General features: G+C 47.4%; 1 protein-coding gene across 4 annotated transcripts in view; it reads left to right on the top strand.

Annotated features, from left to right (window-relative positions):
- The window catches only part of RIF1 (replication timing regulatory factor 1), a 338,147-nt gene that overhangs the window by 110,487 nt on the left and 209,143 nt on the right, over positions 1-18,517 (top strand). For 3 of the 4 annotated variants that reach the window (XM_063933565.1, XM_063933566.1, XM_063933567.1), the window contains exon 16: positions 4,473-4,559. The exons of the other annotated variant lie outside the window; for it this stretch is intronic. In XM_063933565.1, the coding sequence (XP_063789635.1) occupies positions 4,473-4,559 (87 nt within the window). The remainder of the gene's footprint in view (positions 1-4,472; positions 4,560-18,517) is intronic. 4 annotated transcript variants of the gene reach the window in all.

The following is an 18,517-nucleotide window of genomic DNA, read 5'->3' as shown; positions in this document are numbered from 1 at the left end:
CTCATACTACCCGTTCAGTGGGTGCCTCGTGGGCGGCTGCCAGGGGTGCTTCCACTACTCAACTTTGCAGAGCGGCGACGTGGTCTTCAGCCCACACGTTCGCGAAATTTTACAAGTTTGATACTTTTGCGTCCGGAGAATCTAAGTTCGGACGTTTAGTTTTGCAGGACACCGACAGCACTCCCTCCCTGGGGGTAAACTTTGGGACGTCCCCTACTGTATAGGACTCCAGTGTCCCCTAGTGGATGAAAGAGAAAAGAGGATTTTGGTACTTACAGATAAATCCATTTCTCTGAATCCTCTAGGGGACACTGGATGCCCGCCTCGGTGCTGTCAACCTGCTGTGTTCTAAGTTCTTGTTTCAAACGGTGTTCCTTATTCGGTCAAGAGTTCTTGGGCGCTGTTTGATATGTTGTACGGTTCGGTTCCTCGCCATGTGTTATAGTGGCATGTCCTATTCTCTCAGTCAAATTTTTCAAACTGAGGGAGGAGGGATGTGAAGGGGGAGGAGCCGGCTGTGCAGACCATGCTAATTTTAGATTGTGCCACACCTCCGGTTCAAGGCTTCACACCACTACTGTATAGGACTCCAGTGTCCCCTAGAGGATTCAGAGAAATGGATTTATCGTTAAGTACCAAAATCCTCTTTCTTTCAGAAGAAATTGGCAGTCATAGAGGGGAGAAGCCAGCACACCCAGTGAAGAAATGTTAAAGTGCACTGGCTCCTTTGGAACCAGTGTATATCCCATCGTTCTAGTTTCCCCCAATATCCCTTCTGGACTACGAGAAAAGGATTTACCGGTAGGTATTAAAATCCTATTTTCTCCTTGTCTAGGGCAATAGTAACACCAGCCATGGCTTCAGCCTGGATGGCAAAAGCAGTGGGCAGCCTGAGCTGATGCATTGGAGGATTGTCTTTCAATGGTATCTAGAGAGCAAAAATCCCATATTGCACATAACAGGGAGCTATTTTTATGGAAGAAGCAGCCTTTGATATGGGTACAATTGCCTCTCAGGCATTAGCAGCTCACAGAGTGGTTTGGCTACGTACATGGAAAGCTGACTGAGTCCAAGAAGGTTCTAGAGTCTTTGCCTTTTACTGGAGATATTCTTTTTGGTAAAGAATTAAACAGAATTTTGGAGTCAGAAGCAGACTCCAAGAAAGTGAAGTTTCCTTCCACACACAAATCCAAGCCTATATTTCCAGCTTTTTCGGTCCTTTCGGATTTAAGGAAAAGCAAAAGGAAATGGTTATGGCAAACGGTCTCAATCTGACAAGTTTGGTAAGACTAAAAAGTATTGGGCTACCATGGTGCTGGCTTCAAAGTCAGAAGATAAGCCATCAGCTGGATGGTGCGGGCCTCCACCTGGGGGACCCCAGGGTGGGAAGCTGACTTTTTTCTATTTGCACATACCTGGCAGAAGTCCACCACAGATGCCTGGGTGCAAGAAGCTGTTTCTCATGGTTATGCATTTGCCTTCAAGAAACACCCTACTCAAAGGTTTTTTGTGCCAGCCAGTCTTCAGTGGAAACACAGGCCAGGGCTTTGCAAGAGGCAGTTCAGAAGTTTCTTCAGTCTGGAGTGATAATTCCAGTTCCTCCTGCACGAGGACAAGGTTTTTATTACACCCTGTTTTTAGTCCAGAAGCCAAATGGGTGATCTCAAAGCGCTGAACAAGTACTGTACATTTGGATGCCTCGGTTTCATATGGAGACATTACGTTCCATTATTTTGGCTGTGGAGCTGGAGGATTTTATGGAATCCCTGGATATCCAGGATGCTTACCTACGTGTTCCTATAGCACTATCCTCCAGCAACATTTTCAGTTTCAGGCCCTACCATTTGGACTGGCCACAGCTCCCAGAGTATTCACCAAATTTATGGTGGCTATGGTATCTTATCTCCGTCAACAGGAGATAAGGATTTTTCCATACCTCTTTGACTTATTATTCCTGGCACATTCTCAGGAATTGCTTCAGTGTCATCTGCAACAGACATTAGCTTGTTTGCAGAAACGCGGTTGGCTCATAAATTGGGCAAAGACGTCTCTGGTTCCGTCACAACGGATGACTGACTTGGGGGCTGTGTTGGGTTCGGGCCTTCAGAGTAATTTTACCTGAAATACCCAAAATTCAGTCAAGTATTCAGGAGCTGCTACACAGTCAAAGGGTATCCATTCACACAGCAATGTGTGTGTGTGATGGGATTTTGTTAACATTCGACATGGTGGAGTATGCTCAGTTCAACTTGAGGCCTCTGCAACGTCTGATCCTTTCCAAATGGAATAATTTTCATCAGACACTAAAAACGCAGACTATGGTCCTTCAAGGAGGTCATTAGCTTGGTGGCTACAGACATCCCATCTGGACAAACGGAGACACTTTTTTGATTATCAGATTGGTAAATTCTGATACCAGTCTTCAGGGCTGGGGGGAGCAGTGTCAGGAAGAAGTTGCTTTCAAGGACAGTGGACCAAGGAAGAAAGTTGCCTGCCAATAAATATATTGGAACTTTAGGCCATTTTATATGGCACTCAATCAGGCAAAAGACATTCTTCAGGGGAAACCAGTTGAAATTTGCTCGGATAATGCAACAGCAGTAGCGTACCTCAATCAAGGAGGAACTCCAAGCCAAAAAGCAATGAAGGAGGCAAGCCGAACGTTAAGGTGGGCAGAACTTCATTATCCAGCCTTGTCCGCAGTGTATATTCCGGGAGTCCTAAACTGGGAAGCGGATTTTCTCAGTCGACACACCATGCATGCAAACGAATGGGCTTTACACTCTGAGGTCTTCCAGACTCTGGTAGCCAAGTGGTGGTTGCCGGTGATAGATCTCAGGGCGTCCCGTCAAAACAAAAAAGTTCCCGCATACGGGTCAAGAACAAAGGATCCCAGAGCGACCTTTGTAGATGCCCTGTCAGTGAGATGGGAATTTCGTCTGGCCTATTTGTGTTTCGGTTGATCGCCCTGTTGCCCAAAAGATAAAACAAGGAAAGGGTGGCGTGATGCTAATAGCTCTGGCTTGGCCCAGAAGACATTCGTACACAGATCTGCAGAGGCTGTCGATGGATGCTCCAAGACTATATTCAATGGTGCAGTGACAGGAAATTTGACCCTAGGTCTTTCAGAGTTTCCAGAATACTAGCATTCCTTCAGGCATGAATGGACAAAGGTCTATGGGTGGCTTCCTTGACAGTGCAGGTGGCAGCATTGACTGGATGGTTCCAAAAGAAAATTGCTAACCTACAGGATGTTCGCACTTTCTTTCAGGGAATGCTTCACATCCAACCTCCCTTTGTTTCTCCTACAGTGCCTTGGGATTTAAGGTTAGTCATAAAGGTGCTTCAAGTTACTCCATTTTCACCACTAAAGCAAGTGGATCTTAAATGGTTGACCGCTAAAGCTCTCTTTCTACTGGCTATTGCTTCAGCTAGAAGAGTTTCAGATTTAGGGTCAATAATTAGGTCGACCTAATAGGTCATCCAGATAGAGCGGTTCTTAGAACCACATCTGGTTATCTTCCTAAGGTGGTGTCTAAATTCCACCTTAACAAAGAAATTTGTTGTCCTGACCTTCCAAGAGCTGTACCTTTTCTACGGGAGATGCATCATTGGACATGGTCCGTGCCTTAAAGATCTGCGTGGATCTTACCAGTGCCATCAGAAAGACAGACACTCTTTGTTCTCTACGGATTTCACGAGAGGATGGCCTGCTGACAAGCAGGCACCGGCGAGGTGGCTTCAGATGACCATTTCAGAAGCATATTCTCAAGCTGATCCCCCTGTTCCGGCTAATGTCTCTGCTCACTCTACTCGTAAGGTAGGTCCGTCATGGGCAGCACAACGTGGTGCTTCAGCAGAACAGATATGTAAGGCAGCCACATGGTCTTTCATTAACACATTCATTAGACATTTATGCCTTTGATACCTTTACATCTCGGGACGCTGAATTCGGGCGAAGGATTCTTCTGTCTAATCAGGAGCGTCCCCACCACTAAAATTGCTTTGGGACATCCCAATGTTTATCCTGTGGATAACCTGTGGACAAGGCAGGAGAAGAAATAATAGTTACGGTAGACTTACCGTTGATAACTCTATTTCTCCTAAGTCCACAGTATTTACAGGGATCCCATCCTGTCGCACCTGATTTGAGGATCCTTTCACCTACTGACTGCTTCCTCCTTGTACGGAAAGGTGTGCATGTGTGTTCTTCTCGCCTGATTAGGGCTCTCTATGATGCTCCTGCCTTGAGCTTTGGAAAACAATTTAATTGCCTGTGCCAGGAGGCGGGTACATAGGGGACTGGCCCGTTGCATTCTGGGAGTTCGAAAGCTTTGATAGTTGGTGCCAATGCACTGTCGCTACCTCATATCCCAATGTTTATCCTGTGGATACTGTTAACTTAGGAGAAATAGAGTTCTCAATGGAAATTCTAACGTGACTATTTTTTAATGTGGTGTCTGCTTTCTTAGAGCCTGCTGGAATGCACCGTGAAGGGACTTCCTCAAAAAGTGCTTGGATCTGCAGCTTATCAGGTGGCAAATATGGATCTTCTTAATGTAAGAAATAGTATTAGCTGTTTGCCACTACAGTGTTGAGCTATTTAGCTTACTTCTAGTTAAAAGACCACCAATCCTAAAATGCATTTCTATGTAAAATTCTAAAGTTCCCATAAAGCACCATAATGTGAGTAAAAGGTCCCATAAAGCTCCATAATGTGGTGCGGTTGGGTATGGGTGACGGGTGGTTGGGATACAGTCTGTCACCATACTGATGCCGGGATCCCGGTGTTCAGATAGCCGCCGGTGTTGGTTTTGGGGGGCTGAAGAGGGGTTTATGGATGCGATAAAGCCCCTTGCAGGCTTGATGGCTCGCTGCACACTCCACAGGTTCTATTCCCAATCTATGGGTGTCGTGGACACCCACTAGTGGGAATGGTCCCTGTCCGTTGTATCCCATGTGGTGAACTTTGCACTTTTATATCTCCAGTCTGCCTTTCTCTGTGGTGGCCTGGTCCTTTTGGGTACTCTCTAGGTTTCTGTTTTTTCTTACAGCATCAGAGGGTGCTGTCTGTAGATGTATATCTACTGCAAGAGGCAAGTGACATTTTGGATTTTGGCCAGCCTTTAGATTTCTAGTTTTGCTTTGGTATCTTAATTTTTATTTCTCTAACGTCCTAAGTGGATGCTGGGGACTCCGTCAGGACCATGGGGTTTAGCGGCTCCGCAGGAGACAGGGCACAATAATAAAAGCTTTAGGATCAGGTGGTGTGTACTGGCTCCTCCCCCTATGACCCTCCTCCAAGCCTCAGTTAGGATACTGTGCCCGGACGAGCGTACACAATAAGGAAGGATATTGAACCCCGGGTAAGACTCATACCAGCCACACCAATCACACCGTATAACTTGTGATCTGAACCCAGTTAACAGTATGACAAACGTAGGAGCCTCTGAACAGACGGCTCACAACAAGAACAACCCGATTTTTTTTTTTTTTTTTTGTAACAATAACTATGTACAAGTATTACAGACAATCCGCACTTGGGATGGGCGCCCAGCATCCACTACGGACTACGAGAAATAGAATTATCGGTAAGTAAATTCTTATTTTCTCTAACGTCCTAAGTGGATGCTGGGGACTCGGTCAGGACCATGGGGATTATACCAAAGCTCCCAAACGGGCGGGAGAGTGCGGATGACTCTGCAGCACCGAATGAGAGAACTCAAGGTCCTCCTCAGCCAGGGTATCAAATTTGTAGAATTTTGCAAACGTGTTTGCCCCTGACCAAGTAGCAGCTCGGCAGAGTTGTAATGCCGAGACTCCCCGGGCAGCCGCCCAGGATGAGCCCACTTTCCTTGTGGAATGGGCCTTGACAGATTTAGGTTGTGGCAATCCTGCCACAGAATGTGCAAGTTGAATTGTGCTACAAATCCAACGAGCAATCGTCTGCTTAGAAGCAGGAGCACCCATCTTGTTGGGTGCATACAATATAAACAGTGAGTCAGACTTTCTGACTCCCGCCGTTCTTGAAATATATATTTTCAATGCCCGGGCCACGTCCAACAACTTGGAATCCTCCAACTCGTTAGTAGCCGCAGGCACCACAATAGGCTGGTTCAGGTGAAACGCTGACACCACCTTAGGCAGAAAATGAGGACGCGTCCGCAGTTCTGCCCTGTCCGTATGGAAAATCAGATATGGGCTCTTATATGATAAAGCCGCCAATTCTGATACTCTCCTGGCTGAAGCCAGGGCCAGTAGCATGGTTACTTTCCATGTAAGATACTTCAACTCCACCGATTTGAGCGGCTCAAACCAATGGGATTTGAGAAAATCCAAGACTACATTAAGATCCCACGGTGCCACTGGGGGCACAACCGGGGGCTGTATATGTAGTACTCCTTTTACAAAAGTCTGGACTTCAGGAACTGAAGCCAATTCTTTCTGGAAGAAAATCGACAGGGCCGAAATTTGAACCTTAATGGACCCCAATTTGAGGCCCATAGACAATCCTGTTTGCAGGAAATGTAGGAATCGACCCAGTTGAAATTCCTCCGTGGGGGCCTTCCTGGCCTCACACCACGCAACATATTTTCTCCAAATGCGGTGATAATGTTGTGCAGTCACCTCCTTCCTGGCTTTTACCAGTGTAGGAATGACCTCTTCCGGAATGCCTTTTTCCCTTAGAATTCGGCGTTCAACCGCCATGCCGTCAAACGCAGCCGCGGTAAGTCTTGGAATAGACACGGTCCCTGCTGAAGCAGGTCCCGTCTTAGAGGTAGAGGCCACGGATCCTCCGTGAGCATCTCTTGAAGTTCCGGGTACCAAGTTCTTCTTGGCCAATCCGGAGCCACTAGTATCGTTCTTACTCCCTTTTGCCGTATAATTCTCAGTACTTTTGGTATGAGAGGCAGAGGAGGGAACACATACACTGACTGGAACACCCACGGTGTTACCAGAGCGTCCACAGCTATTGCCTGAGGATCTCTTGACCTGGCGCAATACCTGTCCAGTTTTTTGTTGAGGCGGGACGCCATCATATCCACCATTGGTTTTTCCCAACGGTTCACAATCATGTGGAAGACTTCTGGATGAAGTCCCCACTCTCCCGGGTGTAGATCGTGTCTGCTGAGGAAGTCTGCTTCCCAGTTGTCCACTCCCGGAATGAATACTGCTGACAGTGCTATCACATGATCTTCCGCCCAGCGAAGAATCCTTGCAGCTTCTTCGTAGAAGGATCATCATTTCGGCCATTACCTTGGTAAAGACCCGAGGTGCCGTGGACAATCCAAACGGCAGCGTCTGAAACTGATAATGACAGTTTTGCACCACGAACCTGAGGTACCCTTGATGTGAAGGGCAAATTGGGACATGCAGGTAAGCATCCTTTATGTCCAGGGACACCATAAAGTCCCCTTCTTCCAGATTCGCTATCACTGCTCTGAGTGACTCCATCTTGAACTTGAATTTTTGTATGTACAGGTTCAAAGATTTCAGATTTAGAATAGGTCTTACCGAGCCGTCCGGCTTCGGTACCACAAATAGCGTGGAGTAATACCCCTTTCCCTGTTGTAGGAGGGGTACCTTGACTATCACCTGCTGAGAAAACAGCTTGTGAATGGCTTCCAATACCGTCGCCCTGTCTGAGGGAGACGTTGGCAAAGCAGACTTTAGGAACCGGCGAGGGGGAGACTTCTCGAATTCCAACCTGTAACCCTGAGATACTACCTGCAGAATCCAGGGGTCCACCTGTGAGCAAGCCCACTGTGCGCTGAAATTCTTGAGTCGACCCCCCACCGCTCCTGAGTCCGCTTGTAAGGCCCCAGCGTCATGCTGAGGGCTTTGCAGAACCCTGGGAGGGCTTCTGTTCCTGGGCAGGGGCTGCTTGCTGCCCTCTCTTACCCTTTCCTCTGCCCCGAGGCAGATATGACTGTCCTTTTGTCCGCTTGTTCTTATAGGACCGAAAGGACTGCGGCTGAAAAGACGGTGTCTTTTTCTGTTGGGAGGGGGTCTGAGGTAAAAAAGTGGATTTTCCGGAAGTTGCCGTGGCCACCAGATCCGATAGACCGACGCCAAATAATTCCTCCCCTTTATACGGCAATACTTCCATATGTCGTTTGGAATCCGCATCACCTGACCACTGTCGCGTCCATAAACTCCTTCTGGCAGATATGGACATCGCATTTACTCTCGATGCCAGAGTGCAAATATCTCTCTGCGCATCTCGCATATAAAGGAAAGCATCCTTTAATTGCTCTATAGTCAATAAAATACTGTCCCTATCCAGGGTATCAATATTTTCAGTCAGGGAATCCAACCAGACGACCCCAGCACTGCACATCCAGGCTGAGGCGATGGCTGGTCGCAGTATAACACCAGTATGTGTGTATATACTTTTTAGGGTAGTTTCCAGTCTCCTATCCGCTGGATCCTTGAGGGCGGCCGTATCAGGAGACGGTAACGCCACTTGTTTTGTTAAGCGTGTGAGCGCCTTATCCACCCTAGGGGGTGTTGCCCAGCGCGCCCTAACCTCTGGCGGGAAAGGGTATAATGCTAATAACTTTTTTGAAATTAGCATTTTTCTATCTGGGTTAACCCACGCTTCATCACATACATCATTTAATTCCTCTGATTCAGGAAAAACTACAGGTAGTTTTTTCACCCCCCACATAATACCCCTTTTTGTGGTACTTGCAGTATCAGAGATATGCAAAGCCTCCTTCATTGCCGTGATCATATAACGTGTGGCCCTACTTGAAAATACGTTTGTTTCATCACCATCGACACTAGATTCAGTGTCTGTGTCTGGGTCTGTGTCGACCGACTGAGGTAAAGGGCGCTTTACAGCCCCTGACGGTGTCTGAGACGCCTGGGCAGGTACTAACTGGTTTGCCGGCCGTCTCATGTCGTCAACTGATTTTTGTAATGTGCTGACATTATCACGTAATTCCATAAACAAAGCCATCCATTCCGGTGTCGACTCCCTGGGGGGTGACATCACCATTATCGGCAATTGCTCTGCCTCCACGCCAACATCGTCCTCATACATGTCGACACACACGTACCGACACACAGCAGACACACAGGGAATGCTCTTATCGAAGACAGGACCCCACTAGCCCTTTGGGGAGACAGAGGGAGAGTTTGCCAGCACACACCCAAGCGCTATAATATATATGGGAACAACCTTATATAAGTGTTGTTCCTTATAGCAGCTTAAATATATCCAATATATCGCCAAAAAATGCCCCCCCTCTCTGTTTTACCCTGTTTCTGTAGTGCAGTGCAGGGGAGAGTCCTGGGAGCCTTCCTCACAGCGGAGCTGAGCAGGAAAATGGCGCTGTGTGCTGAGGAGAATAAGCCCTGCCCCCTATTTCGGCGGGCTTTCCTCCCGTAGTTTTAGATAACTGGCATGGGTTAAATACATACATATAGCCTTAATGGCTATATGTGATGTATTCTTTTGCCATAAGGTATTAAAATATTGCTGCCCAGGGCGCCCCCAGCAGCGCCCTGCACCCTCCGTGACCGCTTGGTGTGAAGTGTGTGACAACAATGGCGCACAGCTGCAGTGCTGTGCGCTACCTTCATGAAGACTGAAGAGCCTTCTGCTGCCTGTTTCCGGACCTTCAATCTTCAGCATCTGTAAGGGGGGTCGGCGGCGCGGCTCCGGGACGAACCCCAGGGTGAGACCTGTGTTCCGACTCCCTCTGGAGCTAATGGTGTCCAGTAGCCTAAGAATCCAATCCATCCTGCACACAGGTGAGTTGAAATTCTCTCCCCTAAGTCCCTCGATGCAGTGAGCCTGTTGCCAGCAGGACTCACTGAAAATAAAAAACCTAAAAATCTTTTTCTAAGCAGCTCTTTAAGAGAGCCACCTAGATTGCACCCTGCTCGGACGGGCACAAAAACCTAACTGAGGCTTGGAGGAGGGTCATAGGGGGAGGAGCCAGTACACACCACCTGATCCTAAAGCTTTAGTTTTGTGCCCTGTCTCCTGCGGAGCCGCTAATCCCCATGGTCCTGACGGAGTCCCCAGCATCCACTTAGGACGTTAGAGAAAAAAGAGGTGCGATGCGGGCTGTGTTCATACAGCGGGTATCACCAATTGAATGATGTAACAGAAAGTGGGCGTCAACGCGTTTCGTCTCCTAGCAACGGAGACTTGAGGAAGTCTCCGTTGCTAGGAGACTAAACGCGTTGACGCCCACTTTCTGTTACATCATTCAATTGGTGATACCCGCTGTATGAACACAGCCCGCAGCTCAGTTCATCCGCGACAGCTTTGGCCGCAGCTTATTGCCGCACGTTGGATCCTTCACTGCCGCACGGCTTCAGAAACACTGGTCGGGTGAGTTCCATGTGACCCTCGCTGTGGGGCCTAACACCTGTCTCCAGAAGTTTCATTCACGGCGGCTATATTTATATGAACGTTACCTTATATCTAAACCAACCAACACCTGTTTGGGAAATACTGCAATTACCAGCTGCTATTATAATAGGAACTAAATGAAACTCTTTCACTCCACGTGTACTTAATCTATTCAAAAGGACCCTGTTTGCATACTAATGCAGGAACCAGCACGGGAGCTTTAAACACAGTTTACACCATTTCCTCTAAAGTGTTATATTTTCTGAGACTCTGGAACTATTAATCAATTCTGCGGGAATTACAAACCTTAATCAATACACTGGGACGCCAGTGTTTTTGATTTTTTGATTTTTTACTATCACCACTTGAAAAAGTTATTTTAACAAACCTATTGTATGTTGTATGTTTACATCTAGATAGTACATATGAGTAAAATGTCCAAATAATTATTTATTCATTTATCTTTCCAAATGTTACATTCTCTGCTTTAATAGAAACTATAAAGTTGTTTTTCATTACATTTAAGTTGTACTGAGTCAATCTTCCGTGTCCGACTGCACATTTACTTTAGATATATTGTTTCAAGCGCAGAGTTTATCTCTCCTTTTTTTCTAGTTTTCAATTGTTGCAACTTGGCAAGTTGTTTATACTCAGCTGCAGAAACAATTAGTGTATAAGGAATTAAATCATTACAGCGCCGGGTTATCACAATCGGTTACCGATTTGTGATTTTTCTTTTTTCTGTTTTTATTTGGGTATTTTTTTCCAGTAGAACTACAGGTACCAGCGGGCCCGTTTTTCTCCCGCATGCTGGTACTTGTGGTTCTCCAAGTACCAGCTTGCGGGGAGGCTTGCTGCTACTTGTAGTACTACTGGAAAAAACAATATTCTTTCATTTTTCCAAAGGCTATCAGCCCCCAATCCGCAGCCCTTGGATGGGGGGGGACAGCCTCGGGCTTCACCCCTGGCCCTTGGGTGGCTGGGGGGGGAACCCCTTGATTGAAGGGGTCCCCACTCCCCCAGGGTACCCCGACCAGGGGTGACTAGTTGGATATTTAATGCCACGGCCGCAGGGCGCTGTATAAAAGTGACCCCCGGCTGTGGCATTATCTGTCCAGCTAGTGGAGCCCGGTGCTGGTGTAAAAAAATACAGGGGACCCCTACGCTTTTTGTCCCCCGTATTTTTTGCACCAGGCGCAGAGCCCGGTGCTGGTTTTAAAAATACGGGGGATCCCCTGTCATTTCCCCCCTCCCCCCCGGATTTTTAGAACCAGGACCGGCTCGAAGAGCCCGTGGCTGGTTATGCTTTGGAGGGGGGACCCCACGCCATTTTTTTTCGGGATTTTACCATTCCATTTAAAAAAAAAAAAATATTTTTAAAAATATATCAATAATACTTGTGCCTCCAAAATAGACAAACCAATTACCTAATCCCTTCTGATATAAATAGATATGCTATTACCAATAAAAAAAAACACACCAAAAAAAACATGTTTTTTTTTTTTTTTTTTATTAGATTCCCCCACCAAAGTGTGGCGGATTGAAAATGACGAATTTACTGTCTAAAAGCACTGTTGTCGAATTTCCAAACTTCAATTGAATATACTTTTGGCAAATTGCCGCATTTGTACCATTGCAGAAATGTCGAATTTGACAAATGTCGAATTTCAAAAAGTCGAATTTTGAAAGTCCGTTTTTTTGACGGAAAGTACTGAATTGCATTGTCGATTTTTTTTTTTTTTTTTTGGCGAAAGTCACGTTTTTTGACAATTTCGGGAATTCGACCGCAATTGCATATACCCCTAAAAGTGCAGGTATCTGGTTGTCAATTTACTTTTAAAGACGTTTGGCTCTATTGCCGTCGGTACACACTTTTCTGCAAGGTGTCCTCAGAGTACAGCCTCCATTCATTCCACCTACAGCGCCATGGGACTTGAATCTGGTTTTAGATTTCTTACAGTCTTCATATTTTGAACCCTTACAGCAAGTGGATATAAAGTTTCTCACTTGGAAAACAATTTTTCTTCTAGCCTTAGCGTCAGCAAGGCGTGTTTCAGATTTGGGTGCCTTGTCATGCAAGCCACCGTATTTGGTGTTTCATGATTACAGAGCGGAACTTCGGACAAATCCCGCTTTCTTACCAAAGGTAGTGTCATCTTTTCACATCAATCAACCAATAGTAGTTCCTGTGTTAACAGCACATTCTGGAACTCTGGATGTGGTACGCGCTTTACGCGTTTGTTTCCCGAACGTCTACAGTTCGTAAGACGGATACGTTTGTTCTCTATGATGCTGCCAAGATGGGTTGGCCAGCGTCTAAGCAGACCTTATCCAGATGGATAAAACTGACCATACGTCAGGCTTACCTTAATGCTAGGTTACAGCCGCCTACATCAGTAACCGCTCATTCCACACGTTCTGTGGGAACTTCATGGGCAGCAGGTCGTGGAGCTTCTACGACGCAGCTTTGCCGTGCGGCTACATGGTCTTCAGTGCACACGTTTGTGCGCTTTTACAAGTTTGCGGCATCAGCATCTAGCTTTGGCCGCCTAGTGTTACAGGTGCCAAACAGCTCTCCCGCCCACGGGGGAAGCTTTGGTACGTCCCAAGAGTACTCCAGTGACCCCTAGTGGATGAAAAAGAAAATGGGATTTTGGTACTTACCAGGTAAATCCTTTTCTTTGAATCCATAGGGGGCACTGGACGCCCACCCAGAGCAGTTTTACCTGGTTTGTGGTAAGTTCAGGGGATCTTATGGTAACACACTCTTACCGACTGGTTCAAATTATCAAGTGCTGGTTATGGTGTCAACTGTTTAGTTGTCAGTAACGTTATGTGTCAACTTCGTTGTTGTCCGTTATGTTATATGTAATACTCCATTGTCAACCTCTCTATAGCTCCTGTTCGGCTCAGTAAAAAACACTGAGGTACTCTGGGATATGGAGGGGTGGAGTGTTCTAAATTTAAATATTCAGTGCCCTGTTTCCTACGGAAGCCGTCCATATCCCAAGAGTACTTCAGTGCCCCCTATGGATTCAAAGAAAAGGATTTACCTGGTAAGTACCAAAATCCTATATTTCTGGGGGAAACTTTATTTGGTACAGAGTTGAACAAGTGGGTTTTGCAGGCCACGGTGGGAAAATCTACGTTTCTGCTTATTATGTATCCTAGAACCACACCACCGGTAAGAAACTACTACGGTCTGGCTTTCAATTAATTTAGGTGGCAGTACTTTTGAGGTAGAGGTTTTTGTGGATAAACTCGTGGAAACAGAGGCAGAGGCTGTTCCCAGTCCACAGCCTGAAAAAAGGACTCTAAGCCCACTGACAAGACCGTGGCATGACTGTCTCCCAGCTCATCTTGGGTCTCCCAAGGTGGGTGCACTGTTGAGAAGGTTTCAGGAAGCCTTGGCCGAAACCTTCCCAGAAGTCTGGATCAAAAATGACCTCCCAGGGATACAAAATAGATTTTCTAAATCTGCCTCAGTCAGTTCTTTACTACGGGCCTACCTTGGTTCCCTCAAAGGCGGGGGCGTTAAACATGGCTATTCAAAGATTACTTCTGACGGAAGTAATCACACCAGCTCCGGTTCCACAAAGAGGGACGGATTTTTATTCAAATCTCTTACGTCCTAGAGGGTGCTGGGGACTCCAAAAGGACCATGGGGTATAGATGGGATCCGCAGGAGACATGGGCACACTATAAGACTTTGAATTGGTGTGAACTGGCTCCTCCCTCTATGCCCCTCCTCCAGACCTCAGTTAGATTCTGTGCCCAGGAGAGACTGGACACACTAGGGGAGCTCTACTGAGTTTCTCTGAAAAGACTTTGTTAGGCTTTTTTTCTCTAACGTCCTAGAGGATGCTGGGACTCCGTAAGGACCATGGGGATAGACGGGCTCCGCAGGAGACATGGGCACTTTAAGAAAGACTTGGACTCTGGGTGTGCACTGGCTCCTCCCTCTATGCCCCTCCTCCAGACCTCAGTTTGATACTGTGCCCAGTGGAGACTGGGTGCATTTCAGGAGCTCTCCTGAGTTTCCTGTAAAGAAAGCATTTTAGTTAGGTTTTTTATTTTCAGGGAGCCTGCTGGCAACAGACTCTCTGCATCGAGGGACTGAGGAGAGAGAGACAGACCCACTTCTCTGAGTTTCAGGGCTCTGTTTCTTAGGCTACTGGACACCATTAGCTCCAGAGGGATCGGTACGCAGGTCTCACCCTCGCCGTCCGTCCCAGAGCCGCACCGCCGTCGTCCTCGCAGAGCTGGAAGATAAGAAGCCGGGTGAGTATTGAGGAACAGACATCTAAGGAGGCAGAAGACACCTTGATCTTCATTGAGGTAACGCACAGCACTGCAGCTGTGCGCCATTGCTCCCATTCACCTCACACACCTCGGTCACTGTAAGGGCGCAGGGGGGGATGGGGCGCCCTGGGCAGCAATATAAACCTCTACTATGGCAAATACACATATATACATGTACAGCTGGGCACTGTACATGTATATAAACAGCCCCTGCCATGTTATTGGAAAATTTGAGCGGGACAGAAGCCCAGCACTCACCAGCGCCATTTTTCTCCACAGTACCGCTGAGAGGAAGCTCCCCGGACTCTCCCCTGCTTGACACACGGTGAAAGAAGGGTTTTAAAGTAGAGGGGGGCACATAATTGGCGCATATACATAACAAAAGCGCTACTGGGTAAACATACTGTGTTTTTTCCTGGGTCATATAGCGCTGGGGTGTGTGCTGGCATACTCTCTCTGTCTCTCCAAAGGGCCTGGTGGGGAACCTGTCTTCAGAAAAGAGCTTCCCTGTGTGTGTGGTGTGTCGGTACGCGTGTGTCGACATGTCTGAGATTAAAGGCTCACCTAAGGAGGAGGGGGAGTGTATGAATGTTAGGTCTCCGTCGGCAGTGCCGACACCTGACTGGATGGATATGTGGAATGTTTTAAGTGCTAATGTTAATTTATTGCACAAAAGATTAGACAAAGCTGAAGCTAGGGTACAGTCAGGGAGTCAACCCATGCCTGTCCCAATGTCGCCTGGACCTTCGGGGTCACAGAAGTACCCACTATCCCAAATAGTTGACACAGATACCGACACTGATTCAGACTCCAGTGTCGACTGCGATGATGCAAAATTACAGCCAAAGGTGGCTAAATGTATTCGATATATGATTATCGCAATAAAATATGTTTTGCATATCACTGAGGAACCCCCTGACCCTGACACGAGGGTACACATGTATAAGGGAAAGAAACCTGAGGTCACCTTTCCCTCCTCACATGAGCTGAACGAATTATGCGAAAAAGCGTGGGAAACTCCAGACAAAAAACTGCAGATTCCCAAAAGGATTCTAATAGCGTATCCTTTCCCGTCGCAGGACAATACGGTGGGAATCCTCCCCTAGGGTAGACAAAGCTTTGACGCGCTTGTCAATAAAGATAGCGCTTCCATCCCAAGATACGGCTACCCTCAAGGAACCTGCTGACCGCAAGCAGGAGGTTACCTTGAAGTCCATTTACACACATTCTGGTACGTTACTCAGACCGGCTATTGCGTCGGCCTGGGTTTGTAGTGCTGTAGCAGCATGGACTGATTCCTTATCAGCGGATATTGAAACCCTTGATAAGGATACCATTTTAATGACCCTAGGGCATATAAAAGATGCTGTTATATATGAGGGATGCTCAGAGACATTACTTTACTGGGTTCCAGGATAAACGCTATGTCTATTTCTGCTAGGCATGTCTTATGGACCCGACAGTGGACAGGTGATGCCGACTCCAAGAGGCACATGGAGTTGTTGCCTTACAATGGTGAGGAATTGTTTGGAGAAGGCCTCTCGAACCTCGTCGCTACGACAGGTAAATCGAAATTTTTACCATATGTTCCCTAACAGTCTAAGAAAGCACCTCATTATCAAATGCAGTCTCCTTTCGTTCCAATAAAAGCAAGAGAGTACGTGGATCGTCCTTTCTGGCCTGAGGTAAGGGCAGAGGGAATAAGCTGCACAACACAGCTAGTTCCCAGGAACAGAAGTCCTCCCCGGCCTCTGCAAAATCCACCGCATGACGCTGGGGCTCCCCTGAGGGAGTCCGCTCCAGTGGGGGCACGTCTTCGACTGTTAAGCCACATCTGGGTTCACTCACAGGTGGATCCCTGGGCAATAGAAATTGTTTCCCAGGGTTGCAAGCTGGAATTCGAAGAGGTGCCTCCTCGCCGGTTTTTCAAATCGGCCCTACCGAAATCCCCCCTGGAAAGGGAGATAGTGTTGCATGCGATTCACAAATTGTGTCTTCAACAAGTGGTGGTAGAGGTTCCCCTGCTTCTAAGAGGGAAGGTGTACTACTCAACTCTGTTTGTGGTCCCGAAACCGGACGGTTCGGTCAGACCCATTTTGAATTTAAAATCCCTGAACCTTTACTTGAAATGGTTCAAGTTCAAGATGGAATCGCTCAGAGCGGTCATCGCCAGCCTGGAAGGGGGGGATTTTATGGTATCTCTGGACATAAAGGATGCATACCTTCATGTTCCCATTTATCCACCTCATCAGGTGTACCTGAGATTTGCGGTACAGGATTGTCATTACCAATTTCAGACGTTGCCGTTTGGGCTTTCCACGGCCCCGAGGATTTTCACCAAGGTAATGGCGGAAATTATGGTGCTCCTGCGCAAGCAGGGTGTCACAATTATCCCGTACTTGGACGATCTCCTCATAAAGACGAGATCACGAGAGAAGTTGCTGTACAGCGTATCACTTTCACTAAATGTGTTACAGCGACACGGCTGGATTCTCAATATTCCAAAGTCGCAGCTGAATCCTACAACTTGTCTGCCCTTCTTGGGCATGATTCTGGACACAGACCAGAAAAGGATTTTTCTTCCGACGAAAAAAGCGCAGGAAATCATGACTCTAGTCATGAACCTGTTGAAGCCAAAACAAGTGTCAGGACATCATTGCACTCAAGTCCTGGGAAAAATGGTGGCGACATACGAAGCCATTCCCTACGGCAGATTCCATGCAAGGACTTTCCAATGGGACCTATTGGACAAATGGTCCAGGTCACATCTGCAGATGCATCAGCGGATCACCCTGTCCCCCAGGGCCAGAGTGTATCTCCTGTGGTGGCTGAAAAGTGCTCACCTTCTAGAGGGCCGCAGGTTTGGCATTCAGGACTGGATCCTGGTGACAACGGACGCGAGCCTCCGAGGTTGGGGAGCAGTCACACAGGGAAGAAATTTCCAAGGCCTTTGGTCAAGTCAAAAGACTTGTCTTCACATCAACATCCTGGAACTAAGGGCCATATACAACGCCCTACTTCAAGCGGAGATCTTACTTTGCGATCGACCAGTTCTGATCCAGTCAGACAATGTCACCGCAGTAGCTCATGTAAACCGCCAAGGCGGCACAAGGAGCAGGGTGGCGATGGCGGAAGCCACCAGAATTCTTCGCTGGGCGGAGAATCATGTAAGCTCTCTGTCAGCAGTGTTCATTCCGGGAGTGGACAACTGGGAAGCAGACTTCCTCAGCAGACACGACCTGCATCCGGGAGAGTGGGGACTTCATCAGGAAGTCTCTGCACGGATTGCAAGTCAGTGGGGACTGCCCCAAATAGACATGATGGCGTCCCGTCTCAACAAGAAGCTACAAAGGTATTGCGCCAGGTCAAGAGACCCTCAGGCGGTAGCTGTGGACGCCCTAGTGACACCGTGGGTGTTCCAGTCGGTCTATGTGTTTCCGCCTCTTCCCCTCATACCCAAGGTGTTGAGCATAATAAGAAAAAGAGGAGTGAGAACAATTCTCATTGTTCCGGATAGGCCACGAAGGACATGGTATCCGGATCTGCAAGAAATGCTCACAGAAGATCCGTGGCCTCTTCCTCTAAGGAAGGACCTGTTACAACAAGGTCCATGTCTGTTCCAAGACTTACCGCGGCTGCGTTTGACGGCATGGCGGTTGAACGCCGGATCCTAGCGGAAAAAGGCTAGGAAGGACGGGACGTCAAAACATTATCACCGAATATGGCGAAAATTATGTTTCTTGGTGTGAGGCCAGGAATGCTCCTACGGAAGAATTCCATCTCTAGGCCGTTTTCTTCACTTCCTACAAACTGGAGTGAATTTGGGCCTAAAATTAGGCTCCA

Source organism: Pseudophryne corroboree, chromosome 7 (genome assembly GCF_028390025.1).
Source record: "Pseudophryne corroboree isolate aPseCor3 chromosome 7, aPseCor3.hap2, whole genome shotgun sequence".
In the NCBI taxonomy this organism is placed as follows: domain Eukaryota; kingdom Metazoa; phylum Chordata; class Amphibia; order Anura; family Myobatrachidae; genus Pseudophryne; species Pseudophryne corroboree.
Note: the sequence above shows the minus strand (reverse complement) of the source record. Positions and strands in the feature narration are given on the sequence as shown.